The 24304-nt window shown below is 46.0% G+C and overlaps 2 protein-coding genes across 8 annotated transcripts in view; one reads left to right on the top strand and one right to left on the bottom strand.

Moving 5' to 3' along the window:
• The window catches only part of CACNA1A (calcium voltage-gated channel subunit alpha1 A), a 255371-nt gene extending 238408 nt beyond the window's left edge, over positions 1-16963 (top strand). For 5 of the 7 annotated variants that reach the window (XM_074286630.1, XM_074286464.1, XM_074286801.1 and 2 more), the window contains 4 exons: positions 1623-1736; positions 7361-7547; positions 10459-10706; positions 12133-16963. In XM_074286630.1, the coding sequence (XP_074142731.1) occupies positions 1623-1736; positions 7361-7547; positions 10459-10706; positions 12133-12828 (1245 nt within the window). In that variant the 3' untranslated portion in view covers positions 12829-16963. The remainder of the gene's footprint in view (positions 1-1622; positions 1737-7360; positions 7548-10458; positions 10707-12132) is intronic. The other 2 variants (XM_074286981.1, XM_074286895.1) reach the window with 2 other exon arrangements.
• NFIX (nuclear factor I X) overlaps positions 1-24304 on the bottom strand; it is a 211710-nt gene that overhangs the window by 14171 nt on the left and 173235 nt on the right. The window lies entirely within an intron of this gene.

Here is a 24304-nt window from a genome sequence, read left to right on the forward strand (position 1 = left end):
GTGGCTCCGAGAGGTGCCACAATAGAAGTTCCCAAAACTTCTATGAATCATGATTGTCTCTCTATTAACTGTTTGGAGCCCAAGACTCTGCCTGCAACACCATACTTGTTGGAGATGGTCCTGCATTGTAATGGCTCCAAAAGCACTGGATCTAACCAGACTTTCGAGACCTACATTCAAAACTCTGCTTTACTACTTTCTAACAGTATAGCCTTAAGCAGCTCGGAATCTCTCTATTCTTCAATATCCCCCCTCTAAATCCCGTGATCTGAAGTCAGACCCACAGAGTTCTGTCTTACAGAGAAATTACTAGGAGTCCATCCTTCACCTCTGCCCCATGTCTCTGTCCTAGGCTGTTTGCTTAAACATATTAATGAGCTGTTTATTAATACCAGTTCAACATTCTTTGCTCCACTGCCTCCTGTTATAAACCTCTGGGCCGAGTTGCTACAAGGAACCTTTATAAAAATACCTTAGCCCGATATTTCATCTCACAATCAAAGGGGCATCTTCTTTCTCTGTTTCAAAGCTACTGCCTTTTGCTGGGGCTTATCTCCAGGTCTGTGGTTCTCAGAAAGCATCCTAGTATAGTGTAAAGGCACGGAGAGAAATTGCACTTGAGTCTATGAAGCTACTTACTGCCTCTGTTTTTCTACCTGTAAAATAAAGAAGTTGGACCAGAAGATCCCACAGGTCCTTCCAGCTTTAAATACTATGATAATTTGTAGCAGAGAGGCAAAAAACATACCTTAAATCCAAAAAATGATACTGCTGTTTTAAGGAAAGGTCTCAACCCAACCCACCTCTTCAAGTTCCCTTTGATAACATACCTCACGTACCAGACAAATCCCAGAAGGATTTCCCATGAGCCTTGAATTATGATTTTACAAAATCATAAATACTTTATAGTCAAGGATACCCCATATTTCTAGTCCCATTAAGATAAGTGTCTCACTTCTTCAAAGAAAGAGAACAATGACAGAAATTGCTGACTTCTAGCAGTCTCCTTTAGCTTCTTCCGAGGACAGAGCGACTATGTGAAGGGCACATATGACTATATGAAGAAGACACACAGGGGGCAAAGGGGTGTGCAGAAGGTTGCAAAAAGAAAAACTGAAAACAAGTAAGGCAATCTCTCATCCCTTTCTATTTGATTTCTCACATCCCTTTTACATGAATTAGCAAGGATCTCCTTTTCTCCCCCTGGAAATGAGACATGGGCCACTAGGCCATGTAGCTAACATGGAATGCTACATTTTAATGATGCTAAATCTACCACTCCAGAGCTGTTCAAAGATGCTAAGGGGTGTGGGAGTAACTGAGACTTCTCTTTCCCCAACCCCACTGAAGTAGTCAGGACAGAAGAGACCTGAAAGTAAGGTCTATAGAGTAGCAACTGTCTAGGAAAGCCTGTGGTAAAACCCATGGGAGCTAAACATTTTGAAATTATGTGAAAATTACTTATAAAGGATTTACCACATAAGCATCCATCTGCTAGGCTGATCAGCCAGCAGGATAGGAGTCAAAGCAAGTGCCCACGACTCCTGGTTCTGCTTTGGGCTCCCCTTGGCTCCACGCTTCAAGCCGCAGGCTCACCCACCCCCTTGCTGTGTCCCCTGCAGTCTGTGGAGATGAGAGAGATGGGGAAGGACGGCTACTCAGACAGCGACCACTACCTCCCTATGGAAGGGCAGGGCAGAGCCACCTCCATGCCCCGGCTCCCAGCTGAAAACCAGGTGAGGGGCTTTCATCGGAACCTTCCAAGGGGGCAGGTGAGCCCACAGAGGGCCCTCTCCCCCACGGAGCAGCTGTTGCCTAAGGAGGCCTCCAACTCTGCTCTGTAGCCCCCATCCCGGAGGGCTGGGGTATTTTCCCCCCCACCCCCAGATTTTGTGCTTTTGAAAGATGCCTTCCCTTTCTGGGGAGTATAGGTCACCATTTGCTAAGTGTTCCATCGTGTAGGGAGATGGGGATAGGGATCAGGACCTGAAAACAAGGAATGAAGAAAAACCGCGGTCCGAGGGACTGCACAGGCAGCATTTTGGCCAGACTAGCTCGGGGGGGCAGAGGGGAAGGTGTTGCAGTTCCTTGGGAGTAAGAAGAGCCAGAGGCTTCCCCTTGGCCGCCCAAGGCCCAGGCCTCAGAGGTTTCTACTCAGAAATCCCTTCACTTTGCCCTACCCCCACCACAACAGCTACATGTACATGTGTATATGGATACAGATCGATTCAGAAAGCCGATGGAGAAGAGCTGGAGTATTAATAATGGGAATCGGTTAATCCTTCGGTCAAGTGGTGTTTTGCTTTTACTGGTTTGCGCTAGGCTACCTTTGGATGAGTTTGGGTCCTCAATAACTATGTTGGCATCTGGCCCAGTGCTGGGTTGGGGGGATGGCAGGAAAGGGGAGAAATTCACTACTGACAAAGAAGAACTTATAGAGAAGAAAGGATCAGTTGTTTCTGGGACTGTCTACAGCACAAGTTCCCTTCTCCAAGAAAGGCCTTTCATCACACCTAGCAAGACTGAGCTCTGTTACTTCCCCGAAGTGGGAAGAGACCTCCATTAAGTCAGACCCTCCCCAAGGAGCCAGAGCAAGAAGGACAGGTGGTGACAAATCCTTCTGTAAGTCTTTCTACTACGTCAGCATAATAAGGCCAGTCCTTAAAGCCTGCTCCCACTCTGGCTGAGGGAAGGTGCCCAGTGGGGGATTCAGGTTGGAAGGCAGGACTCCTGGGAATGCTGTTTTCTGCTCTGCTGCTCCTTCCTACTGGGTCCCCAGGCAGTATTACTCCCCCTCTGTAATTCCTGCCTGTGAATGCTGAGGCTCACACTGTATACATTTTACATCCAGAAAGGTGGGTAAAATTGAGGCTGAAGGTAACATATCATTTTTAACTTGGAGAAGAGGGAGGGAGGGAGCCTTTTTGTGAACACTGACAGTCAGTGGACTGGGGAATGTGAGGTAAGGCCAGTGATGGGAAAAGACTGACCTTCCTAGTCACTTTGAAGTGTTCTTACAACTGGACTAAGAGGCCAGGTTCTGGGGGGTCAGTTTGATTCAACCTTATAACAAATATGAAGTGCTTCCTCCGTACAGAGCACACAGTGGAAGTGGCCAGCTCTCCCATCCGGAGGGTTAGGGGTGGGATGCGGGATGTGCAGGTGGTGACACGGGCTCCCCTTAAAACCACTGGGTTTTTTGATGCTCAATCCAAATGGATACAGGTGAGAATGTGGAAGATAAGGGACCCTTGGCCTTGAACACCACGGCCCTAACAGACAGATGGACAGACAATGGATAGATTCCATCGGCTTCGGGCGCCGCATGAGCATGCTCCTGGCCTCGGGCAGCCTCAGGGTGCCCACAGCAAGGGCCAATCCCAGCATGGCAGAGGTTCATGTTAACTGTGATCTTCACCTTGATAAAGCCGAGATTGGGGGGCCTTGGTGTGGATGTATGTGCATGTGTGTGTGTTGGATTTCTAAGTGGCTGAGTCTTGAGCTGCTTTAACAACTTGTCAGCTTTCCTCCCATCCATATTGTGAGGTGTGTGTGTGTGTGTGTGTGTGTGTGTGTGTGTGTGCGTGCGCGCGCATGCAAGGGGAAAGGGGAATGGAGTCGTGACTCCGTGGCATGGGTCACTGTGGCCCTGAAGTCAGAGCTGTCCCTTCCCCTCCCCTGATTCTTGCTCGGCCTCCTTCTGGAGCCCCACCAGGGAGTAGTTTGGGGAAAGGTGTTAGCAAGCCCCTCCAAGCCCAGGCAAATGTCTGTCCCGGCAGTCAGGAGCTGAGAGTTAAAGTCCTGTCTCTCGGTGGCTCGGCCCTCCCAAGGCTGTTAGATGAATGGATGGATGGCCCGTGTGTCTGCCAAAGACCCTGGACGAGTCCGTGTATCTGCATGTTTGGCTTTAGGCAAGCTTGATGTGTGGCACTGGCGTTGGAACACTGGGTGGCTTCTAGGGGGCATGAACCCCCAAACCCTACTAAAGGCTGCACTGTTTCTTCTGGGGGCAGAGGTTCATCCAGAAGAACCCCTCCCCTTCCCTTCATATTCAGGGAACTTCTTAGGGAGGAAGGGAAGGGCTCCCGGGCTGGAGTGGGAGGGACCGGACAGCCTGGATTTCCTGTCCCATACAGAACTGCACGCCCCAGAGACACACATGCACACACCCTCCATGTGTGAGACCTTGGGCAACCAGACCCGTGGTCGTGCCAGCTTCAGTGGGATGAGCAGACTAGGGCCATAACACTGCAGCTTTTAGCAAAGGCAAGATCGGGCTGTGGAGGCCACCTGCACTGTTGGGGAGGCAGGACCAGCGGACGTATTGCATGAGGCAGGGCCAATGGTCAGGGTGCTGGGAAACTCCAATCTTCATGTTGCTTTCGTCACCTCACATTCATCAGTCATGTGCCTTCCTGTTGTCTTTCTATCTGTCTGGCCTTTTTCTGTCTGTCCTTTTCAATCTTAACATGTCAGCAGATGGTTTGTTCCAAGCAAGCCTGCCCAGCATAAGTAAAGAGAGTATAATACGCTCTGAGATTAATTATCTGGAGTGGCAGCTCATTGATGACATTAATCTTATCTGATTTTCCTTCTTGCTTTCTTCACTTTTTCTCAGGTTTCTCTCTCCCCATCCTCCCTCTGCTGTCCCCCCCAATGAATGACATTTTTACATGATTTCTCTTCCCACCAACCAGCTCCTCCTTTTCCTTTTTTGCTTTGATATTTATTTTCTTCTTTCTGTTCTTTCTGTGTGCACCATCCTGTGGGGCTGTGACAGAGGAGAAAGGGCCGGCCTCGTGGGAATAATCTGAGTGTACGTACCTTGACTGGGGTGGGGAGGGGCGCTAACGCTCTAGCCCCTCCCCTGTTTCTTCTCTGCTAATCCCCAACATCCCCCACCCTCTGCCGCCGGCTCACTCTGGAAGCCAGGGGGCCACCCTGGTGCAGCCCACCGCACCCCATTCTCTCTCTCCAGGCAGGGTCTCTGGAGGTTTCTTGCTGCTGAGGGGTTGTGTAGCCCTATAGGAGGGAACAGCTCTGTGGCTGATACCAGGTCTGGTCCAAGTCAACAAACATTACTAAGCCTTGGATGTGCAGAGGACTGAGCTTGATGCTGAGGATTACAAAGATGCAAGAAGAGTCCCTGCTCCCGGTCTAGTAAACTGGTGGACTTTGAATATCTCCTCTCTCAAGATGACTTGGGCATCTTCCCTGAGGGCCCCAATGTCTTTGATAATGTGCCCACCCCTTTAGCTTCTCCATCCTGGCAAATCTCTCAACCATCCCGGAAACCTAAAATCCCTGAGCTAAGATCTCTGTGTTTCAAGTTGGGGCAAGCTCCCAAAGCCAGACCTTCCCAAAAGCTCCCAATGAGGTGTCAGCTCCCTCTGTCCCTCTAAATACTCCTCCCTGCTCCGAGGCCCATCATTCCAAGGTCTAACAAAGCAGTAAAGTGGCCAACACACTTACCCTACATCCCTTCTTCCTCCCTCCTCTATTCCCCGTGCTTCCCTCAAGGGAGAGACATACACAATCTGTCCTGTTCCCCCCACTGGGTTTTGGCCATAAGTGGGGCAATAAGTTGTCCCTGTGAGTCCTGGACAACAGATCCTAGGTTTCTAGCCTTCTTTCCTTCTTCAGGCACTTTGAAATTATAGAGAATTCCTCTGCACACAGTCAAGTGAGGTCAGCTATGGGAAAAGAGAAGCGATGAAGAAAGACAAAAAGGCATTTGGCTGGGGGGGGGAGGGGACTGGTCAGTTTTTTTCCTATCCAGGCCTAGATAGGAACAGGCAGTTTTTCCCTATAAAGCATTACTTACAGCCTTTCTACCTTCCCATCTCTACCACCAACCCCTCCACCCATCCAATATCATTTAGAGTCCAGAGAGGCATTCTGTTTGCTGGACAGCTCTCTGTGGACCCATCAATAGACAGAGGAATAGCTTGTGGCTCAGCCTAAATTGAGGCTCTCCTCACATTACTCTTTACACCCAATGTATGTGTGTCTGTCAGAGATGGCAGAGGAGGTGTCCCTGGAGAAGAGGTGAGAGGTGGGCAGAATTTTCGCCATCTTGGCCCCCAGATGGGCCTAAGGCAACAGGGGAGAGCTAAACACAGATGCAGGGGCCTGCTTGCTAAGATGGAGATCTTAAGGCTAGGCTCATCTCAGAAATAAATTTACTGGAAAGTCAGTGAAGAACAGGAGGTCCCTGTCCTCATTTAACAGGTAATAAAAGGAAGATACAAAGATCTGGGCCTAGAACCTAGAATTCTAGACTCTTAGTTCCAGACTAGAAATTTTCCATGGAGTTTTCCTACGTCTGCAGATTCTGCCCTCTAACCCTAGGCCCTCCTACTGAGCATAAGGAGAGGCAAATAGTCATGGAGATAGCATTTCTGGAGCCTAGGGCTCAAGGGCACCTAAAGCAGTCAGGCTAAATTCATTTAGTTCCTGAAAGAACAAGTATGGCCATTAAGGATAGTTTATGTGGCCAAGAAATTTTCCCTTCTCAAACACACTAAACTGCTGGTCATAGGCAAGACTGATCTGTTTGGGATAGTTTGAAAGAATTCTGTGAAGGGTCCAAAAAGGCTACCTTCGCCTCCCTCATTAGCCTAGCCTGCTATGCCTCAGTGACCCTCAGAGTTAAACAGTTCAAGTCCTATTGGCAGGAGGAAGACAGAAAGGGGTTTATCTTGTCCTTAAAGATGCCTTTACTTGCTTTCAAGAATGATCTAAGCCAGAAAGGCAGTTTAGGGCATTGGAGACCTACTACCTGCACTTTCTGACTGGGCTCCAATTGGGAGAAATATTAACCCTTTGCTCCCCTATACACACATTCCACCCCTTAAAGTGATGCAGAAATTAGGAGGAAAAAAAGGAATATCACCCTCAGATTTGTATAACCTCTAGGACTCTACTTAAGAATTGGCTGGATGTTGCAAAAGCTTTCTCACATGGAGTATTGAAGGTTAGGAAATCCAAATGTCTAACTGGAGTTGATCATCCTATTTTGTGGGCTGTTCCATCCAGAGATCCCCTTTTAGACTTTCCCAGTTCTTTTCCTTAATCCTGCCTTCCGTGGCACTATATAGTAATGGTGGCCATCACTAGTGTCTCAAAAATCAATGATTTTGACCACGAGGGAAAGGGCAACACCTTAAGTTGTGTCCAAAGATTCCTCCTTGGTGGGTAGCTGTGGGAGTACCAGGATGGGGAATAAGCCCACTTCCAAGCTGCCCTCCCTCTACTGATAGCCCAGTGAGGATCATCCCAAGACTGAGGTTGGTAGCCACAGGACTCTGTGCTGACTTCATTAGTGACCATACATCTGGGCTTGTTATTCTACCCTTAGACCATCTCTGATACCAGTCCCATGAAGCGCTCGGCTTCCATGCTGGGCCACAAGGGCAGGCGCCTGGATGACTACTCTCTGGAAAGAATCACTCCAGAGGAGAACCAGCGGCACCACCAGCGGCGGCGTGAGCGGGGCCACCGGACATCTGAGCGCTCCCTGAGCCGATACACGGACGTGGATACAGGTTGAGTGTCACCTGTTCCCTCACCTCCTTGCAGTGATTAGCCATATAAGCAGAATGCTGTCTTGGATCACCTCCTCTGAGGAGAAAACTTGCAATAACAACAAAGGTCCTGTTGCCCAAAATAGGGAATGAGAGAAGTATGGAGGGAAGAGGGGTAAGCTCTATGAATCCAAAGTATGATATGGCAGCCAAAAAAGAACTGATGTGACCTCAAACTACATGGAGAGATATCATCTAGAATAAGAGAGGTGACAGTCCCATCCAACTATCTCTGCCAAGACCAGACCACATGGGAATATCATGTTTAGCTCTGGGTACCACATTTTAGGAAGGGCATTAATAAATGCAGAGCATCCAGGGAAGGACAGCCAAGATAGCGGATGTTCTCAAGATTATGCCATGGGATGGAGGATGTTTAGCCTGAAGAAGAGAGCTGGCTTCAAGCACTTGAAGGATTTTTATGTGGATGGGAAGTTAAATCAGGGCAATGGGTGAAGGTTTCAGAGAGGAAGATTTAGCATCAATAATAGGAAAAATTTCCCAACCGTCTGAAGTATGGAAAAGTATAACTAACTGCCCTGAGTAGTCAAGTCCCCCTCCCTGGAAGCTCTCAAGCAAAGGCTCGATGACAGTTGGTTGGGCATTTGTGGGGGTTCTTGTTTGGGTTTTGGTTGGTGGGGCCATATGTGTCTGAAGCCCCTCCCCAACTCTGATATCCAGTGAAGTATGAGAACAGGAGCCTGTGATCTGAAGTACCAAAAAAAGCAAGCCAAAGAACAATTAAATCAACCCCTCTAGATAACTCCTCTCCCCTTCCCTCTCAGAGGCTTGGGTATATGTCAGAAATGTAATGGCATTTAGATAGAATACCAGAGCTTGTTGTGTCCTGAGCTAATGCTATAAAACAAGCTAAGCCTATCTCCAGGTCACATGGTAGTAATCGCGGGGAGCCCACATTATTGCTGATCTCTCCCTTTGGGGAAAGAACAAATAGGGAAGCTCATCTACTGGTAGTCTGCACTGTTCTCAGCATTTGGGGTGTGGGGTAGAGAGGCAATGAGGGAGGCTGGATAGAGCCCCATGAAATACTCAAAGAACACCAGTGTTAAACTGTGCAACTTGATAGGTGTGGGAGATTAGAGAAAAGAGGGGCTGGTGTGAATTGGAGTAGTCAGGGAAGGCTTTATTATGCAGGAAGTGGACTCTAAAGGGAACTGAGAGGAGAAGGGAGGGGTATTTCTGGCAGAGATAACTTCGAAGTTATTTGAGGCAGGAATGAATGACCCTACCATATAGAAGACACTGAGAAAGGAGAAAGGATGTGATCCCCCACTGGTCTAAGTAGGATACAAAAGATGTGGAAGGCAACAAAGCAAATATTCGTATTCTGCACAAATTTTATAGAGGGGAGTGGAGGGGGAACGAATACAAAGGGAGAGAATTGTAGTCTGACCTCCAGGTAGGGTGGACAGTGTGAAAATGAAGAGTTTGGAGTCAGAAAAACTAACTTCATGTCCCAACTTCTGCCAGTTCTCTCTTAGAGCAGTCACTCTCCCGTACTGACCTCAAAATTTCCTTGTCTTGAAAATGAGGGAATTGAACTAAGGTCCCTTTGGGTGCTAAGTTCTGTATTATTATGATTATACTCTCAAGGAAGGCTTCAGAAAGGAAGGCGCTATCATCTGGACAAATATTAGATTTGGATTAGAATGTTGGTAGCCTAATAAGCACTTCATGATGCATCAAAACACAATTTATCAAAAAAAAGAAAAAAAGAAAGAAAGAAAGAAAGTAAATAGGGTTAGGATAAATGGAGGTGGAAAGGCCTTCTGTGATGCAGGAACTTCATGAGCAAAGGCAGAGATAAAGTATAGATGGAAGGAATGAGGTTTTAGTAATGTGATCCTTGCTTTGCCAAATTATCAGCTCTGTCACTTCTGCTATAATTATTAATAATAATACCTACATAAGTGACCTTGGAGAAATTACTTAATCTCTGTGGGGTTGAGTTTCCTCCCCTATAAAATGAAGAGGCTGAATTAAATCATGCCACAGGTTACTTTCAACTCTAAAAACTAAGGCAAAACTCTAGTTGATGGAGAGTTGACTAAAGAGTCTGCATTTGATCATCTGAGTTTTCATCCAAAGGGGAGCAGTATAAGAATATGGAAGCATATGTAGAAAGATCCTTTGTGGGAGTGGTCAGGTAGTCTGAAGCTGAAGAAAGGATTCCACTGAGAGCAAGTGGAAGCATGAGGTAGTGAGGACTTGGAAGGTCTAAGATGGTGTGCATGGAAATGAGAGATAGGCATTTGTCAGGTTTAAGAAGCAAGTCAAAGGAGGCCTTGTAGATGTTGAACCAGGACAAGAATAATAAAGAGGGTTGATGTTGATGAAAATGAGTAAGTTGTTGTGAGAGTACAGTTCTGACACTGAAGTTTCAAAAGGCACCTTAGGAGAGATGCCTTTTAAGCATCTGGCGAGGAGTCAGACCTGGGGATGCTGTAGGGACCATCCACAGAGTGTGGCTTATGGAGACTGGAAGGAACAGAGAATGAGCCACTCAATGAAGAACTAGATCCAATACTGGTGGGAGACACAGTTTGGGGCTAAAGAAGAGCTATTTGAGGATACCAGGTAGAAGTCTGAAAGAAAAAAGGAGGCGAGAAAGTCCAAGGAAGGAGAGCATTTGTAGAGTCTTTGCACGAGGAGGCTGAGGGTGAAGAACAAGAGTGAAGTAAGAAATCTCAGGAGAATGGGTGGTGAGTAACTGGCAGTCTCCCCCAGCAGAGGTTCCTCTTGATTCCATCTAGAGTTTCTCCAGTAGGTCCAAAGCATAAGGGCAGGGCATCCTGCTTCCTTTACCTCCTCTCTCCTACATCATGGCTGTCTCTTCTTATTTCTGGCCCAGGCTTAGGAACCGACCTGAGTGTTACCACCCAGTCTGGGGATCTGCCTTCAAAAGAGCGAGACCAGGAGCGGGGAAGGCCCAAGGACCGAAAACACCATCAGCACCATCATCACCACCACCATCACCACCCATCCTCTGACAAGGAGCGCTATTCCCAGGAGCGGTCTGAGTACGGACGGCCCCGAGCCCGAGACCAGCGCTGGTCTCGTTCCCCCAGCGAGGGCCGAGAGCATATGGCTCATAGGCAGGTGGGTCTGGCATGTTGCCCTTCTTCCCCTGACTCCACTAGGTCAGTCAGGGAGAACCCAGAGATGTGAGGAGTGAAAGGTCAGGCTGACAGCTCTAAGGGCAAAGAGAAATCTAGTTTGGGATGCTGGGTAAAACTGCCCCCCCCCATGAAACTGTCTTCCACGACACCCTGAGCAATCCTGCTCATAGCAATGGGGCTGTTCTCGTCAGGACCTCCTCACTCTAGTCCCCCCCGCCCCAGAGTAAGCAGAATAGTGATAGGTTACACTTCAGGATACAGGGAGGCAGGTAGCAACAGAGAGCAGAGACATCACTAACAAGGAGCAGCAAGCCCCTTTCAGGTCAGTACCTGAAAAAAATTTGTGTTGGGAATCACTGAACTGGTGAGAAGGGTCAGCAATCAGTCTTCCCAAAACTAACCAACCAGGAGCTCAACTACAGAGGCAAAGGTCACAAAAGTGCTGCAGCCATAAGAAAAACACACTCTGGGCAAGAAAGAATAGAGACCCCCACTAACCTCCAACTAACTCATCTCTCCCTCTGACCCCATGGCCACACACTCCCTTCCTTTCCTTCTCCCCTCCTCTGTCCTAGGAGGGAACCTGTTAGCATAGGCCTGGAGTTGGGCAAGGGATTCAGGCCAAGCCCAGAAACTGTCCTTGCCCCAGCCAATGTCCTCCACGATTCCACGTTCCAGGTCCCATGACAGCCCCTAATGTGGTGGGAGTAGGAGGTGTTAGCACCCCCCCCCCATAAGACTGAGAATGGGACCTTCTGGAGGGATCAATCCCCAGCTCTCTCAAGTGGTTACCACCTCCAGGAGGGCACTTCACCAGCCATTAGCTCCCTCCCAAGTGACCACAAATGTGGTGCCCTCTTTTCTTACCCATGCCATCCTCTTCTACTGCAGCTACTTTTGTTTAAGTTGTTTAAAATCCTTCTTTGGTTTCCTGGACGGTGCCTCAGCTCAGTTGGCCCTGCCTGGCCCTGGCTCATGTCCCTTGCCCGCTGCCCTGCTGTGTTTTTTTTTCCTTTAACCCTTGGCTTCCCTTTTTTTGGTTTTAATTATGATTTATTTCTGTCCTCTGGACTCGTGAGTAATTTTGGGAACTTTTGCTACTTTAAACCCCGAAACTTACAAAACTCCATTTCTCATTTCTCTTCTCACTGTTTTTGTGTTTGTTTTTTACTTTATCTCCCTTGTTGTCTCTTATTTCCTCTTCCCTGTGGCTGTTGCTTTTCTCCTTTTTTCCATTAAAATGTTGTTTTCCTTCGTCCCCTCCCTCCTGTTTTCTGTTGGGTTTTCTTTTCTGTTGTTTCCTTTGCCTCTTTCTCTCCATCTTGTCCTCTGTTTCCTCTTGTCTCTTCTTGGTTGATTTTGTTGTATATTTTTTTTTGATTTCCTTTGTTTCAATTTTCGTGTAGGGCAGTAGTTCCGTAAGTGGAAGCCCAGTCCCCTCAACATCTGGTACCAGCACACCGCGGCGTGGACGCCGCCAGCTCCCCCAGACCCCCTCCACCCCCAGGCCACATGTGTCCTATTCCCCAGTGATCCGTAAGGCTGGCAGCGCAGGTCCCCAGCCGCCGCAGCCGCAGCAGTCAGTGCGCCCCTGCAGATCCTCCACTCCTGGACCACGGAGGTACCAGGCCCCCTCTGCTGAGCACCAGGCGGGGGAACGGCCCTCTGGAGGGGGCCACGGCAGTAGCCGCTCACCGGGAATGGAGCGGCACGCCACTGCCCCACCAAGAAATGAATCCCCGAGGGCTTACCGCCATGCTGGGTCCCGGTGGCCAGCACCTAGCCCCCATACCTCAGAGGGGCACCCGGGAGCCCGGCACCACGGCGGCTACTATCAGAGCTCAGACTACGACGCCGACGGCCCAGGGAGCGAAGAGGTAGCCTTCACTTATGACACCCCGCCACATGCCTCCTCTGGTACCGGGCGGTCGCCCAGGACTTCCCGGGCAGGAGGCCCAGCCTCAGTCTCGCCCTCCAGACACGGACGGCGATTACCAAATGGCTACTATCCTACCCATGGACTGGCCAGGCATCGAGGGCAAGGCCCCCGGAAAGGACTGCACGAACCCTATAGCGAGACCGACGATGATGACTGGTGCTAAGTCCTGATGTGTGTGCGCCTCACACACACACTCACACTCACACACACCCCGAACTCCCCTCATTCACACATGAACCTACACCCAGAAGACAAAATTACAATAACTGTCATGAAAAATGGAGGAAAAATTTTTAATTTCAAACTCTTATTAAATTTGCCAAGCAGGGATGGGCAAGGGGAGGGACAAGTTGGGAAGGGAAGCTGAAAAACGAAGATTTATATAAAAGGGAAGAAAGAAAAAGGATGGAAGGAGGAGGGAGGAACAAGGATAGGAACAAGGACCCAGAACATGTTTGTCCTTTACAAACAAAGTTAGGATAATCTTTGAGAAGAAAAGGCAACAACCTGTAGGTCTGGGGACCTGCTGCTGAATCTGCCAGAGCAGATAATCTTCCCGGAGCATCCACCTTAGAGCCCTTCAGGAGGACAAACCACATAGCTAAAGAGGGTTTGAATTTGTTCAACAACTTTGGAGAACTTTGGGGGAAAGGAAAAAGAGGGAAAAAAACATTTTTAAAAAGTAAAATGGGAAGAAAAAAGAAAACCTCTATTGATGAGTTTTATCATCTCAATTAAACTTTTCCTTTCCCTAATGAATGACAAGAAGAGTTAGTGCCCATTCTCCTGGCAAAGAGGGACCTGATGCAATATAAATGCACACAGCACACCCCTTTTTTCCCCCCTTGACCCCTATGCAGACCTTCCTCTACACTGAGACCTGCACACACACACACACACACACACACACACACACACACACACACACACAAACACAGAGGAGTGCTTGCTGGTTATACCAAACCCTATTAATACTGCCTGCAGAAATAAATTTTAAAAAATAAACTAAATTTTAAAAAGGACAAAAAAAAAGATTGAGAAAAGCAGCATTTTTTCTGACATTTGGTCCTGCTTGAAACAACAAAAAACAAAATCACCAATTCCTTTGCTTCTTTTTTTCCTTTTTTCCTACTTTGTTTGAGAACTGTGGGCTTGGGGCTGTGAATTATTGCATGAAATTCAAAAGAAAACAAAAAATAAAAAAAACAAAAACAAATCAAACCAAAAGGGTTTTTGGGTTGCCATGTTCTTAGTCCTCCTCTTGGTAAGTGCTCATAATCACAAGCCAGCTTTTTCCAGGGACAACAAAGAAAGCAGTTTTTTCTCTCCTTTTTCTCCAAAGTACAAGTTATTAACAACAACGAATCAGAAAGGTCCTAACTCAGAAAAGGAGGGGTGAAGGGAGGTGATCTAGGTAAGGGACTTCCCTGGCCAAGAGAAACTGGAGTAACCTTTACCTTGCCTAACAGAATCTCTTTGAAAAGCCAATTGGAACTGGTTTTTTGAGGTAGAATTCCTCCTCTTGCCCCATGCCCCATTGAACATTTGTTGTGAGGATCTTACCTGGCTTCTGCGAGCCAGGGATGAAAGAGTCAGTCCCTGAGGGGGCTCCAAGGAGTGCTAACACCTGACTGCTCAGGTGGGAAGCCTGGATGTAAGAGCTGCCTGTGACAGCAGCCTTGCTGCCCTGCGCAGGTTCTCTATAGGGCTAGGTGAGCTTGGGCAAGCTTCGTGAGTCTTATTTCATTTGTATCTTCTGGTGCCAGGCTGGAGCCAGAAGAATCCTGTGGGCTTGCAGACTGAGCCCTGCTAGAAGCAGGGCTGCCTGACACAGCTTTCTGCACTCAGGCAGAACCCTTTCTCTCTGAGGCCCTGTGATTCATATCCAAGGCCAAGAGAGTATCCACTTGGGTTGAATCTTGGAGGCTCTGAGGTGAGCCAAAGGCTGCAGGAGAGGCAAGCTGTTTGCAGTTCTTCCTGGAAGGCTAAGGGACTCTTTGATCTGCTTGTCTTCAAATCCCCTCTCCAACCACTGAGGTGGATTCCACATCTCTCTTTCCATGGTTCTCTTCTCCATCTCAGATTCTCTATATGAAGGTGTTAAGGAGGCAGGATCAGCCAGATTTCAGGTCTGTCCCTGTACCATATGAAAGTCAGATAGGGAACAAGAACTAGGGGGTCCAAGCAATTCAGAGATGGATTCCAGTTCCGGTTCCTTTCTCACTACATTCACCTAAATTTTAGTCTAAAGCAAAATATAGTACCTAAGCCTTTTTCATGACTCCTGTGTAGAGATTGCTATGCCCCTAAAACTGAATTACAGTCTTTTCAAATAGAGTTTGGAGTTCGCAAGTTACTAAGGAAATATGCGTGAGTTCCTTAGGAAGTTACCACTAATGCCCAGATCCTTTCACCAAGCTTAGGCAAGGAGGCTCAGGTTAAATCACTGCACATCAGGCAATTCCAGAATAACTCTAGGACATGACTTGGTGAGCAATGAATCATGGCATCTCAGAGCTGCAAGGAGCCTCAAAAAACATCGTCTGTTTTATTCTAGAAAAAGTTCCCTTCTCTCCACAATATTCTCAATAAGTGGGCATTCAGTCATTGTTTGAAGACTTTACTTCTCAAAGCAGTTAATTCTACTTTTGGTTAGCTCAAGTGATTAAAAAGATAGTTTTTTTGGTTCCCCCCCTTAAACTGAACCTAAATTTACTTCTCTGAAACTTCCAGGCATTAATTCTGATTTTGTCCCAAGGCTCACAATAACTAATCCTTTTTTTTTCAATACAGCCCTTCGAATAAGTTGGAAAGAACTATCTGTTCTTCTCATCCTCTACCCACCACCTTTCTCCTCTCTAAGCTAAACGATCTTCATTCCTGCACCCAAATCTTCAAAGGATCGTTGAGACCCTTCACCATTCTTGTTGCCTTCTGGGTGTTCTTCAGCTTGTTATCAATGTCTCTTATAAAATACCGCATGCAGAATACCAAATGAGGTATAGCCACAGCAGAGTGTATACTGCCAGACTAGATTATCACCTCTTTCTTTCTGTATATTGTTTCCTTTCATGGAGCTCAACGGCACATTCCTTTTTTTGACTGTCATTAACTCATATGGCTTGAAGACCACTAAATCCTCAATTTTTAGATTTACTGTGATCTACACATGCCTCCTCCATCTTGTACCTTTGAATAGATATTTTAACCTACAGGTAAAACTTGACATTTACACCTATTCAATTTTTATCTCATTAGAGACTAGCCCATCAAGATCTTGATACCATCATATATGCTAACTAGCCCGTTCAGCTTTTTGCTTTTTGCAGATGTAATAAATGTCATCTATGCCTTTTTCCAAAATATTTTTAAAGAATAGCTAAATTAATAAATAGAGACTTCCCTCCAAGCTTACATAAAACTCTTTCTGATGACTCTTAGAACTGGTCTTTTAACCAGTTCTTAAACATCCTAACCATACTCTCAACTAAACCATAGCTGCTCACTATCTTCTCCAACAAAAAGAGCATAAAAGAATTTGTCCAATAGAAAAACTTTCTTTCTGATAAGTCTCGCATATTCACCCTGCTGTCCACATGCCCCACAACTCTCTCCTTTCTCTCTCTCACCTGGATATTTCTCTGTGAAACTGATTACTTCACCCAAGGTTGTCTGGCTTTTACTGAGGAGGAAAAATAAGACATCACAGGTTTCTTGTCTGTTTGGCTTTAATTATCATGGAATGAATCCCAGATACCTGGGCTGGACTTCCAGGAGTTAAGGCAAAAAATGTAACCTGTTTAAACACAGGATATGGTAGAAATCTGATACTACATTCAGCTCAACTTCCTTCAAATAAACATAATTGTTGGCAGCTCCTAGGTCTGAATTCCAAAGTCCAGCCCACTCAGAGATCCAAGCAGTCTGGGAGGTTTCCTCCATGACATTGCTTTGCTTTCTGGATTTAGACAGCCCTAAAAGCCATGCATAAGACGAGAACTGGCTGATATAGTAAGAGTGCCCCCAAAAGACAGCACCTTTTTAATATCCATTCTACCCAGTGGGGGTGGGACTTGAAAACATATACTGTGGCCTTGACCAGGACCACCTCTTGTCATCAGAAATGGGAAGATAGAGCATACACAGTGATGCTCCCTAAATACACTAACTTCCCAATTCCTCAATTCTTCCTCTAAGGCCAGCAAGGAACAATAACCTTGTTCCATATGAGAAGCAGGATACCTATGAATTTGTTCAATTGTTTTTTTGGTTTGGGGTATTTTTTTTTGGTGAGGCAATCGGAGTTAAGTGACTTGTTCAGTGTCAAATGTCTGAGACCAGACTAAACTCAGGTCCTCCTGACTCCAGGGCCAGTGCTTTTTCAGCTATGCTCTCTAGGTGCTCCATATAGTCAGCTAGGTTCACAATCTGGCTGCCATCCTTTCTTTTTTTTTTAAGGCAATTGGGATTAAGTGATTTGATTTGTCCAGGGTCACATATCTGACAAGTGTCTGAGGGAGGATTTGAATTTGAGTCCTCCTGACTCCAGGGCCAATGTCATGTCCACCGTGCTACCTAGCTGCCTTTAGGTGGTTTTGCTATTGCCTAGACTAGAGATCTCTTTCACCCCCCCCCCAAAAAAAAAGTCACTAATATTCTTCTTAAGAATAATAAATATTAATAATTTCTTGTTAATAGTAACTCATCTGTAGCCTATCAAAGGTTTGTTTTAAAGCACTGTCCTTAAAACAACCCTATAAGGTGAATACCACAAGTATTCTCCACATTTTACAAATAAAGAAACTGAGGCTCAAAGAAATGACTTATCTAGTCATAAATATTAAGTGTTGTAAAACCTCAATTAGAATCAATCAACAAACATGAATGCACTTACTATACACCCGGCATCATACTAAACATTGTAGGTACAAAGACAAAAAAATGACACAATTCTTGTCCTCAAGGTGCTTGTATGTGTATGCAAAATATATACCTCCAAAATCCGTAAAGACAAGGTAAGTGAGGGATCCTAGAAATTGTAGAGATCAGGAAAGACCTCCCATAGTACTTAAAATTGAACTTTGAGGGAAAAAAGGAAGGAAGGAATGCATAAATCAAAAGCATGGAGATGGGATATGCAATGTCAGGCATGAGGAACACAAAGCTTGAATGGATTGTAGTACATGTAAAAGGAAGTAATATATAGCAGGGCTTCTTAAACTTTTTCCACTCTCGACCCCCTTTTGCCTAAGAAACTTTTACACAACCTTGGTATACAGATAGACAAATCAAGACTTTGCTGATAATGAGTCATAATTTTACAACCCCCCATTCAGTTACCTGATGTTATATAGCAGTGGTCCTCACACTTTTTAAATAGGGGGTCAGTTCACGGTCCCTCAGACTGTGGGAGGGCCGGACTATAGTAAAAACAAAAACTCACATTCTGTCTCCGCCCCTTAGTCCATTTGCCATAATCCGGCAGGCTGCAAAAATGTCCTCAGTGGGCCACATCTGGAAAAGAACTTTAAATGAGAGATGAATTTAGTTTTGATGCCAGAGGTACTAGAAAGCTACTCAAGTTTGTTAAGAAAGGAAGTGATGTGGGCTTTCTCTAGAGTTCCAGAGGCCAGACCCCAAACCAGATCTACTTCATGTGGCTCACCTGCCCCAGGACATACCTAGTCCTCCATACTGTGAGTCAGGCCTCCGGGCCTCACAAAGTACATTACTTCCCACCATGAGGCGGAACCTAAAAGGGAAAACTTTTTATAGTCTAACTACCTGCCTCCTTCAATTGGACCTTTCTCCAGCCACTCTCTAAGCCTAGATTTATTTCTTAGGAGTTAGCATACTTCCAATCTCCCCTCTCCCCATACCAGTGATTTTGAACTCCAGCTGCCTTTCTCATCTTTCCATTTTCTGGCATTCTCTAAGCCCTGGTGAACCTCCTGTTGACCATTCATCCCTGGCCATCCTTTCCAGTACTGGTTGAGCTTTCATTCAAGCTTACCAATTGACAAGAAGACTCCTTGCTTCCTACCGTCACTTCCAGATTCTCTGCCCACCACCTTCACTCAGTAATCTCTTCCCTTGAAGTTCACTAACCAATGCAAATCCTGGTGGCAGGTCTATTGACCACCACACACACCTCCCTTCCCACCTGCTTCAGGACATTCTTATTCCTTCCTTAGGGAGTACAATGTTTGGCTCATACATTCTTTTCATCCCAACTCCTACTTTCATAAGAGGGAACTTCAACATACAGAATGATGTTCCCTAAATACACTAACTTTCCATTTCCTCGGTCTATTAAATTCCCATGACCTAATCCTCCATTTCATTTTAGCTACACATAGAGATTGTTATACCATTGATCTCACCATCACCCACAAATCTTGAACTCTGAAGTGTCTTCACCTTATATCATTTCAGGCCCTCATCACCTCTCACCTGGAGACTACCACAAGAAGCTTCTAAGTGACCTCCCTGCACCATTTCTCCTCATTCTAAGCTATTCTCCACTGAGCTGCCAAAATGTTTTTTCTAAATCACAGGTCTAATCATGTCATCACTTCCTCAATAAGCACCAGTAGCCCCTATTTCCTCCAAGATCAAATATAGACTCTTCTGTTTGCCATTTAAAACTCTTTATAACCTAGTCTCTTTCCTTCCTTTCCAGTATTCCCATATTTTATCTCTCTCCTCTCACTCAACAATCCAGTTCCAACAGCCTCTTTTTAGCTCCTGGAAAATGGCATGTCATCTCAGTTCTTTATGCATGGGATGCTCTTCTCTCCTTACTTCTGCCTCCTAGCTTCCCAGTCAAAGAGACACAGCTTAAATACAAAAGACATTCCTAGGCATCCTTCCCCACTCCATCCCAACCCAGCCCTCCTTCCAGTATCTTCCCTCTGTTTACATCCCACTAATGTTGTATATATTTTTACATATAAAATTGTTTGCACATTGCGTCCCCAATCAGACTGCAAGCCCAAGGACAGAGTTTGCCGTTGCCTTTCTCTGTATTCTGTAGTGTTTAGCAAAGTGCCTGTCCCAGAGGAGATGCTTATTAAGCACATAGGTGGTTGACTGACTGAACAAAGCATCTCCTTCCAAATCCTGTGTCCAGGGCTTCCTGCTTGCCATGCCCATTTGCCTACTGGACTTCGGAAAACTCTGAACAACTTGAAGAATTATGAGTTTAAATTCCTTCTGTTTCCATTTCCTAGTTCTTGACATCTCTAGGTCTGTATCTAAACTCTGTGAACAATTCCCAGAACAGATATTGCTAAGTACATAATGAAACCCAATTTCTTCAGATTTATAAAGCTCCATTTCTTAACCTAGACATGGAATTCCAGTCTCCACCACCACTGCCAGAAAGTCTCACTCCAGAGAAGGTCAGGGATGGCGCATCTTTGTTCTGGACCAGAAACTAAGTGTGGGTAGAATTCAGACCAGGCAACACAAAAAAGATCTCACTTCATTAATGCTGACACTGGCTACCACCCTGGAGAAAAGCTAGAGGGGGAGAAGGAAAATGCCATCTAGACAGACCAGGGCCAGCCTGTGGCTTTGTGATTCTGAACAGTATTATATGTGTGTGAGTGAGGGTACAGAGAAAGTCGGGTTTGGGAACAGCAAGACAGGGAACCGAGGAACCTCTTTCCATCCCATGTTCCAGTCACCTGAATTCCTTTCTCCTCAATCTGTCCCAGTTTTCCATGGCACTCAATGATCCTATACTTTAGCCACTGAATATGGCCCACGATTTACTCTCATTTTGCCTAGCCTCCTGAAACTACTACCCCCATAACCTTTGGATATACAAAAATTCCTCTTTCTTCCAATTTCATGGGTTTTTCCTCCATCCTTGTCATCAAACCTCTGAGATCTTTTTTCAGGGATAAGAAGAATCTTTGAAGTGTAAGAAGACCATCCATTGTTATACTACTGATAAAACATAAATTCACAATTATGAAAATTTATTTTCCAGGCTCCAGTCCTTGTGGTTAAGGTAATGGAAGAAATATTACTTAAGAACTGTAGGTAATGGTTAAAGGATGGTGACTAAAGCACTAAATGTCTGTAGAGCCTCAACTTTGAGTAATTAGAAGCTGTAGAAACTTTCAATTTCTCAGCAAGGCAGAAGAACAGTCCTTGTAGCTTTGAGACAAACTGGCTTCTATCCCCTCATCTTCATGCTTGTCCATGTAACCCAGCAACAGTTTGAGGAGGAGTGAGATACACAAAAGCCCACAGGATGGGGAGGGGGGCTATTTGCTCACCAGCAAAAGGGCACTGAGAATCCTCAAAGATTTTAGAGCATCTGCCTAAAGGGGACAGGGACCAACTGATTGAACCAATCTTCCACTATTGGGCCTTGGAGTGAAACCTGAGGCTAAATATCTAGACTATATGTCCACAAGCCAGCCTTACAGCTGGGCAGGGAAGGTAACCAACTGTCAGGGTTACAAGGCATTGGAGATCTTGCAGAAGATAAGGGAAAGGAAAAGAAGTATCCTGACCCAGCCAAGAGATCCTGTGCCCTTGACAAAGGCATGTGTCAGCTCCTTTGGTAGATACCTAGGAGACAGCTCTAAAGCTTGGGTCAGTTTTCAGATTCTCAGTCATGAGGTTTCACAGTAACTCAGACTTCACGAGTTACTTGGCCTGAATGCTGCTACTCTGCCAGGAGAGAGAGCTGGTTCCAACTTCCCTTGCTCAGTGTGTCTTTTCTAACTATTCCAAGCTCTCAAAGGACTGTGGCTGCTGGTGGAGGTTGCAGTGGCCCTCTTGCCACAGACTGCTCTTTTTCCAGTGATGTCTGTGGGGGCCAGGTGAGAAGCAGAGCTGGGGGACTAGAGGGTGCTCTCCCCGGGGTTCTCAGGCCCTTAGCTATCTCCCAAATCAAAATCAAAGAATCCCGGAATTGGTAAAACTATGTTGGAAGCCATTTCTATAATAAACCCTATTAGAGTTTCCCCAGAATTAACTCTATTCTCTTCCCCTTTTTAACTTCCCTATTAGACTGTGAGCTCTTTGAGAATGAGCATTCTTTTGCCTCCCCAGTGCTAGATATGGTACTTGGCAGAGCAAATGCTTAACAAAGGTTTGCAGATTTAACCTGAAAATCAAAACATCTGCTCATCTTCAGTGCTTTGACAATTCTTCCACTTCCCATAATCCTTCAAATATCACCCAGAACAGCTCACCAATCTCTAACAATGTTCATCTTGGGTGATCTGAATTCACTAAGGAAAGCATTATGTCCTGCTATGGTCCCCTTGCTTCTCAGTTACCTCCTCTGCAAGCTAAAAGTGTTGGAGCAATAATCCCCGAGGTTCTTTTTCAGTTCTAAATCTTTCAAGGCATTGTGGGATCACTGTGTCATGACAAGGTTCCCCAGGGCCAGCTCCCTTCTCTCCTAACTCTGGGGGCCTCCTGAATGATCAGGGCCAGGCGAGCCCTGGAGGTGACTTGGGTAGAGATTCTGAAGGTAGGGAATAAGATCATTGTGCAGTCGGCTGGCAGCACCAATCACAGGATTGGGAGGCAAATGGAGTCCGTGGGTATCCCACTGGGGAGGGGGGAGAAAAGATGCCACATCTTCCAGCTCAGTTCTACCAGGGGCTCCTTCAATCACTTACTTCTCGTCTCAGTGGTCCAGTGTCCCTGGCTAGGGTGGCAGGATTGCTTTGCCTGTGGACTCTGCCAGTTTAGACCCAGGACCTCCTCACTATCTTTAAGTTCCCTTCTAGCTCTAAATCCTGTGGTCTTACTTGTTCCATGTGTTTGCCTAGGTGCAAAAATGCTTCTCCTATCAGAGACAGTCCTAGTCCCTTGGTGAGAGAAAGGATAAATAAAGGCAATTGAAATACCCTTCAACCCACCAAAAATTCCTAGAGATAAATTATGTCTCCTGAAGGTGCTGCCTTTAGCCACAGCTAATCCAGGCAATGATGCCAGGAAGAGGGCATATAGGGTAAATGATCAGTGTTTTTTTCTGTAAAGAGAGGAAAATGAACAAAGCAAACCCTCAAAGAAGCCTCTCCCTCTACCTTCCCTGCCAGCCAAAACCACCATTGCATAAGTATAATGCCCAGGCATCATCCCAAGTCCTTGGTCTTAGTGGGGGAGTGAAGGAGACAGGGGGCTGCATGGCTGGTCAGAGATGGAATGAATCATTTCCAGTGCTTCTTAGTCCTTATCTACCTTATTGTAATTACATCATACTGATTATGTGTGAACTAGAGAACTAGAGAACCATTACATCACCATACTAAATACTAAGTATCTATGTGAACTAGAGAACCATCATCTCATCAATTCCACTGAGTTAACACCTGTTTGGAGTATACTTCTCCAGAATTCTGGCCCTCTACACATAAGAATAGCTGAGATTAGACAGGCTAGAGGCTTATCCAGACTGCAGTTCAGGTTAAATTCAGCATGAATCTTGCAACTGGCTTGAGCAAGAAGACTGACTCTTCTCCCTCTCTCATCATATGTACAAGATGAGGTCCCTCCATGTAAAGGGCTAGAACTGAGCAAATGCACTTGGATAATGGAGGACGTGAGACTAATTGCCAATTGGACAATTCTCTATTAACATGTTTGAAGGTTGACCCTCCCCAACTATTCTGTGCTGGCTTGATTGGTGGGACAAAGAAGGGGAATGTCGTGTGTGGATGGAGTAGGAGGAGGAAATTGAGGTATTCTCTTGATGGTGGAGAGAGGAAGGTGGTGTGGAGATTACTAGATCTAATCCTCTGACAGCGACCTCAAAAGACCAAGAATAAAGACTTTTGATTAGCCTGACTCCGGCTGATTTCTGGGAAGACAGAGTTCCAGCACCTCCACACCTGATCTGTTCTACTCCAGACTTGAAATGGATATTTAGCAACATATCTTAACTAACCTCAGCTGATGGTTTGGTACTTCTTTTCTCTGCATCAAAACGATGACTAAGGAGGGCTGTTCAAGCCATCCTGCTTTAGTAACTCTCTCCTATGTAACAAAGAGATCACTCATCATGAAATTCACTTGAAGGAACTGGAAATGTTTAGCCTACAGGAGAAAAGATTTTGGGGAACACATAATTCCTATCTTCAGATATCTGAGGGTACCTCTAGAATGAAGAGAAACTAAATGAGTCCTGTTGAATCCAGGACGCTGAACCAGAAGCAATGAGTGGAAGTTGCAAAAAGACAAGTTTAGGCTCCATAACAGACACGACTTTTTAATGGTTGCAGCTGCCTAAAAGTAAGATAGGCTACTTGGGAGGTGGTAGAAGGCTCTCTCCCTACACTGGAAGAATTCAAGTGGAGGCTAAATGACCACTCACTTCTTAGGAATGCCATTGTGAAGTTCATTTTCAGGTAGAGGTCAGATTTGATGACTAATGATTCTTTCCAATTCTAAAATCCTGTGATCAACAAGTGTAACGAGCTGTCGTCTCCAGAAGCTGCCGGATCACTCTCTGGGAAGAGATCTGCTGTGTCTTCTACTCAAATCTCTCCTACAGATTCTTCTTCCTGTAACGAACCGTTGTCTCCAGGCAGTTGCTGTTAACTCTTGTCCAAAGAAGTGACTTCCCTTCCTGCAGAGAGCCCCGTCAAGCCTGATGCAATTCA

Source organism: Sminthopsis crassicaudata, chromosome 1 (genome assembly GCF_048593235.1).
Source record: "Sminthopsis crassicaudata isolate SCR6 chromosome 1, ASM4859323v1, whole genome shotgun sequence".
NCBI lineage: Eukaryota > Metazoa > Chordata > Mammalia > Dasyuromorphia > Dasyuridae > Sminthopsis > Sminthopsis crassicaudata.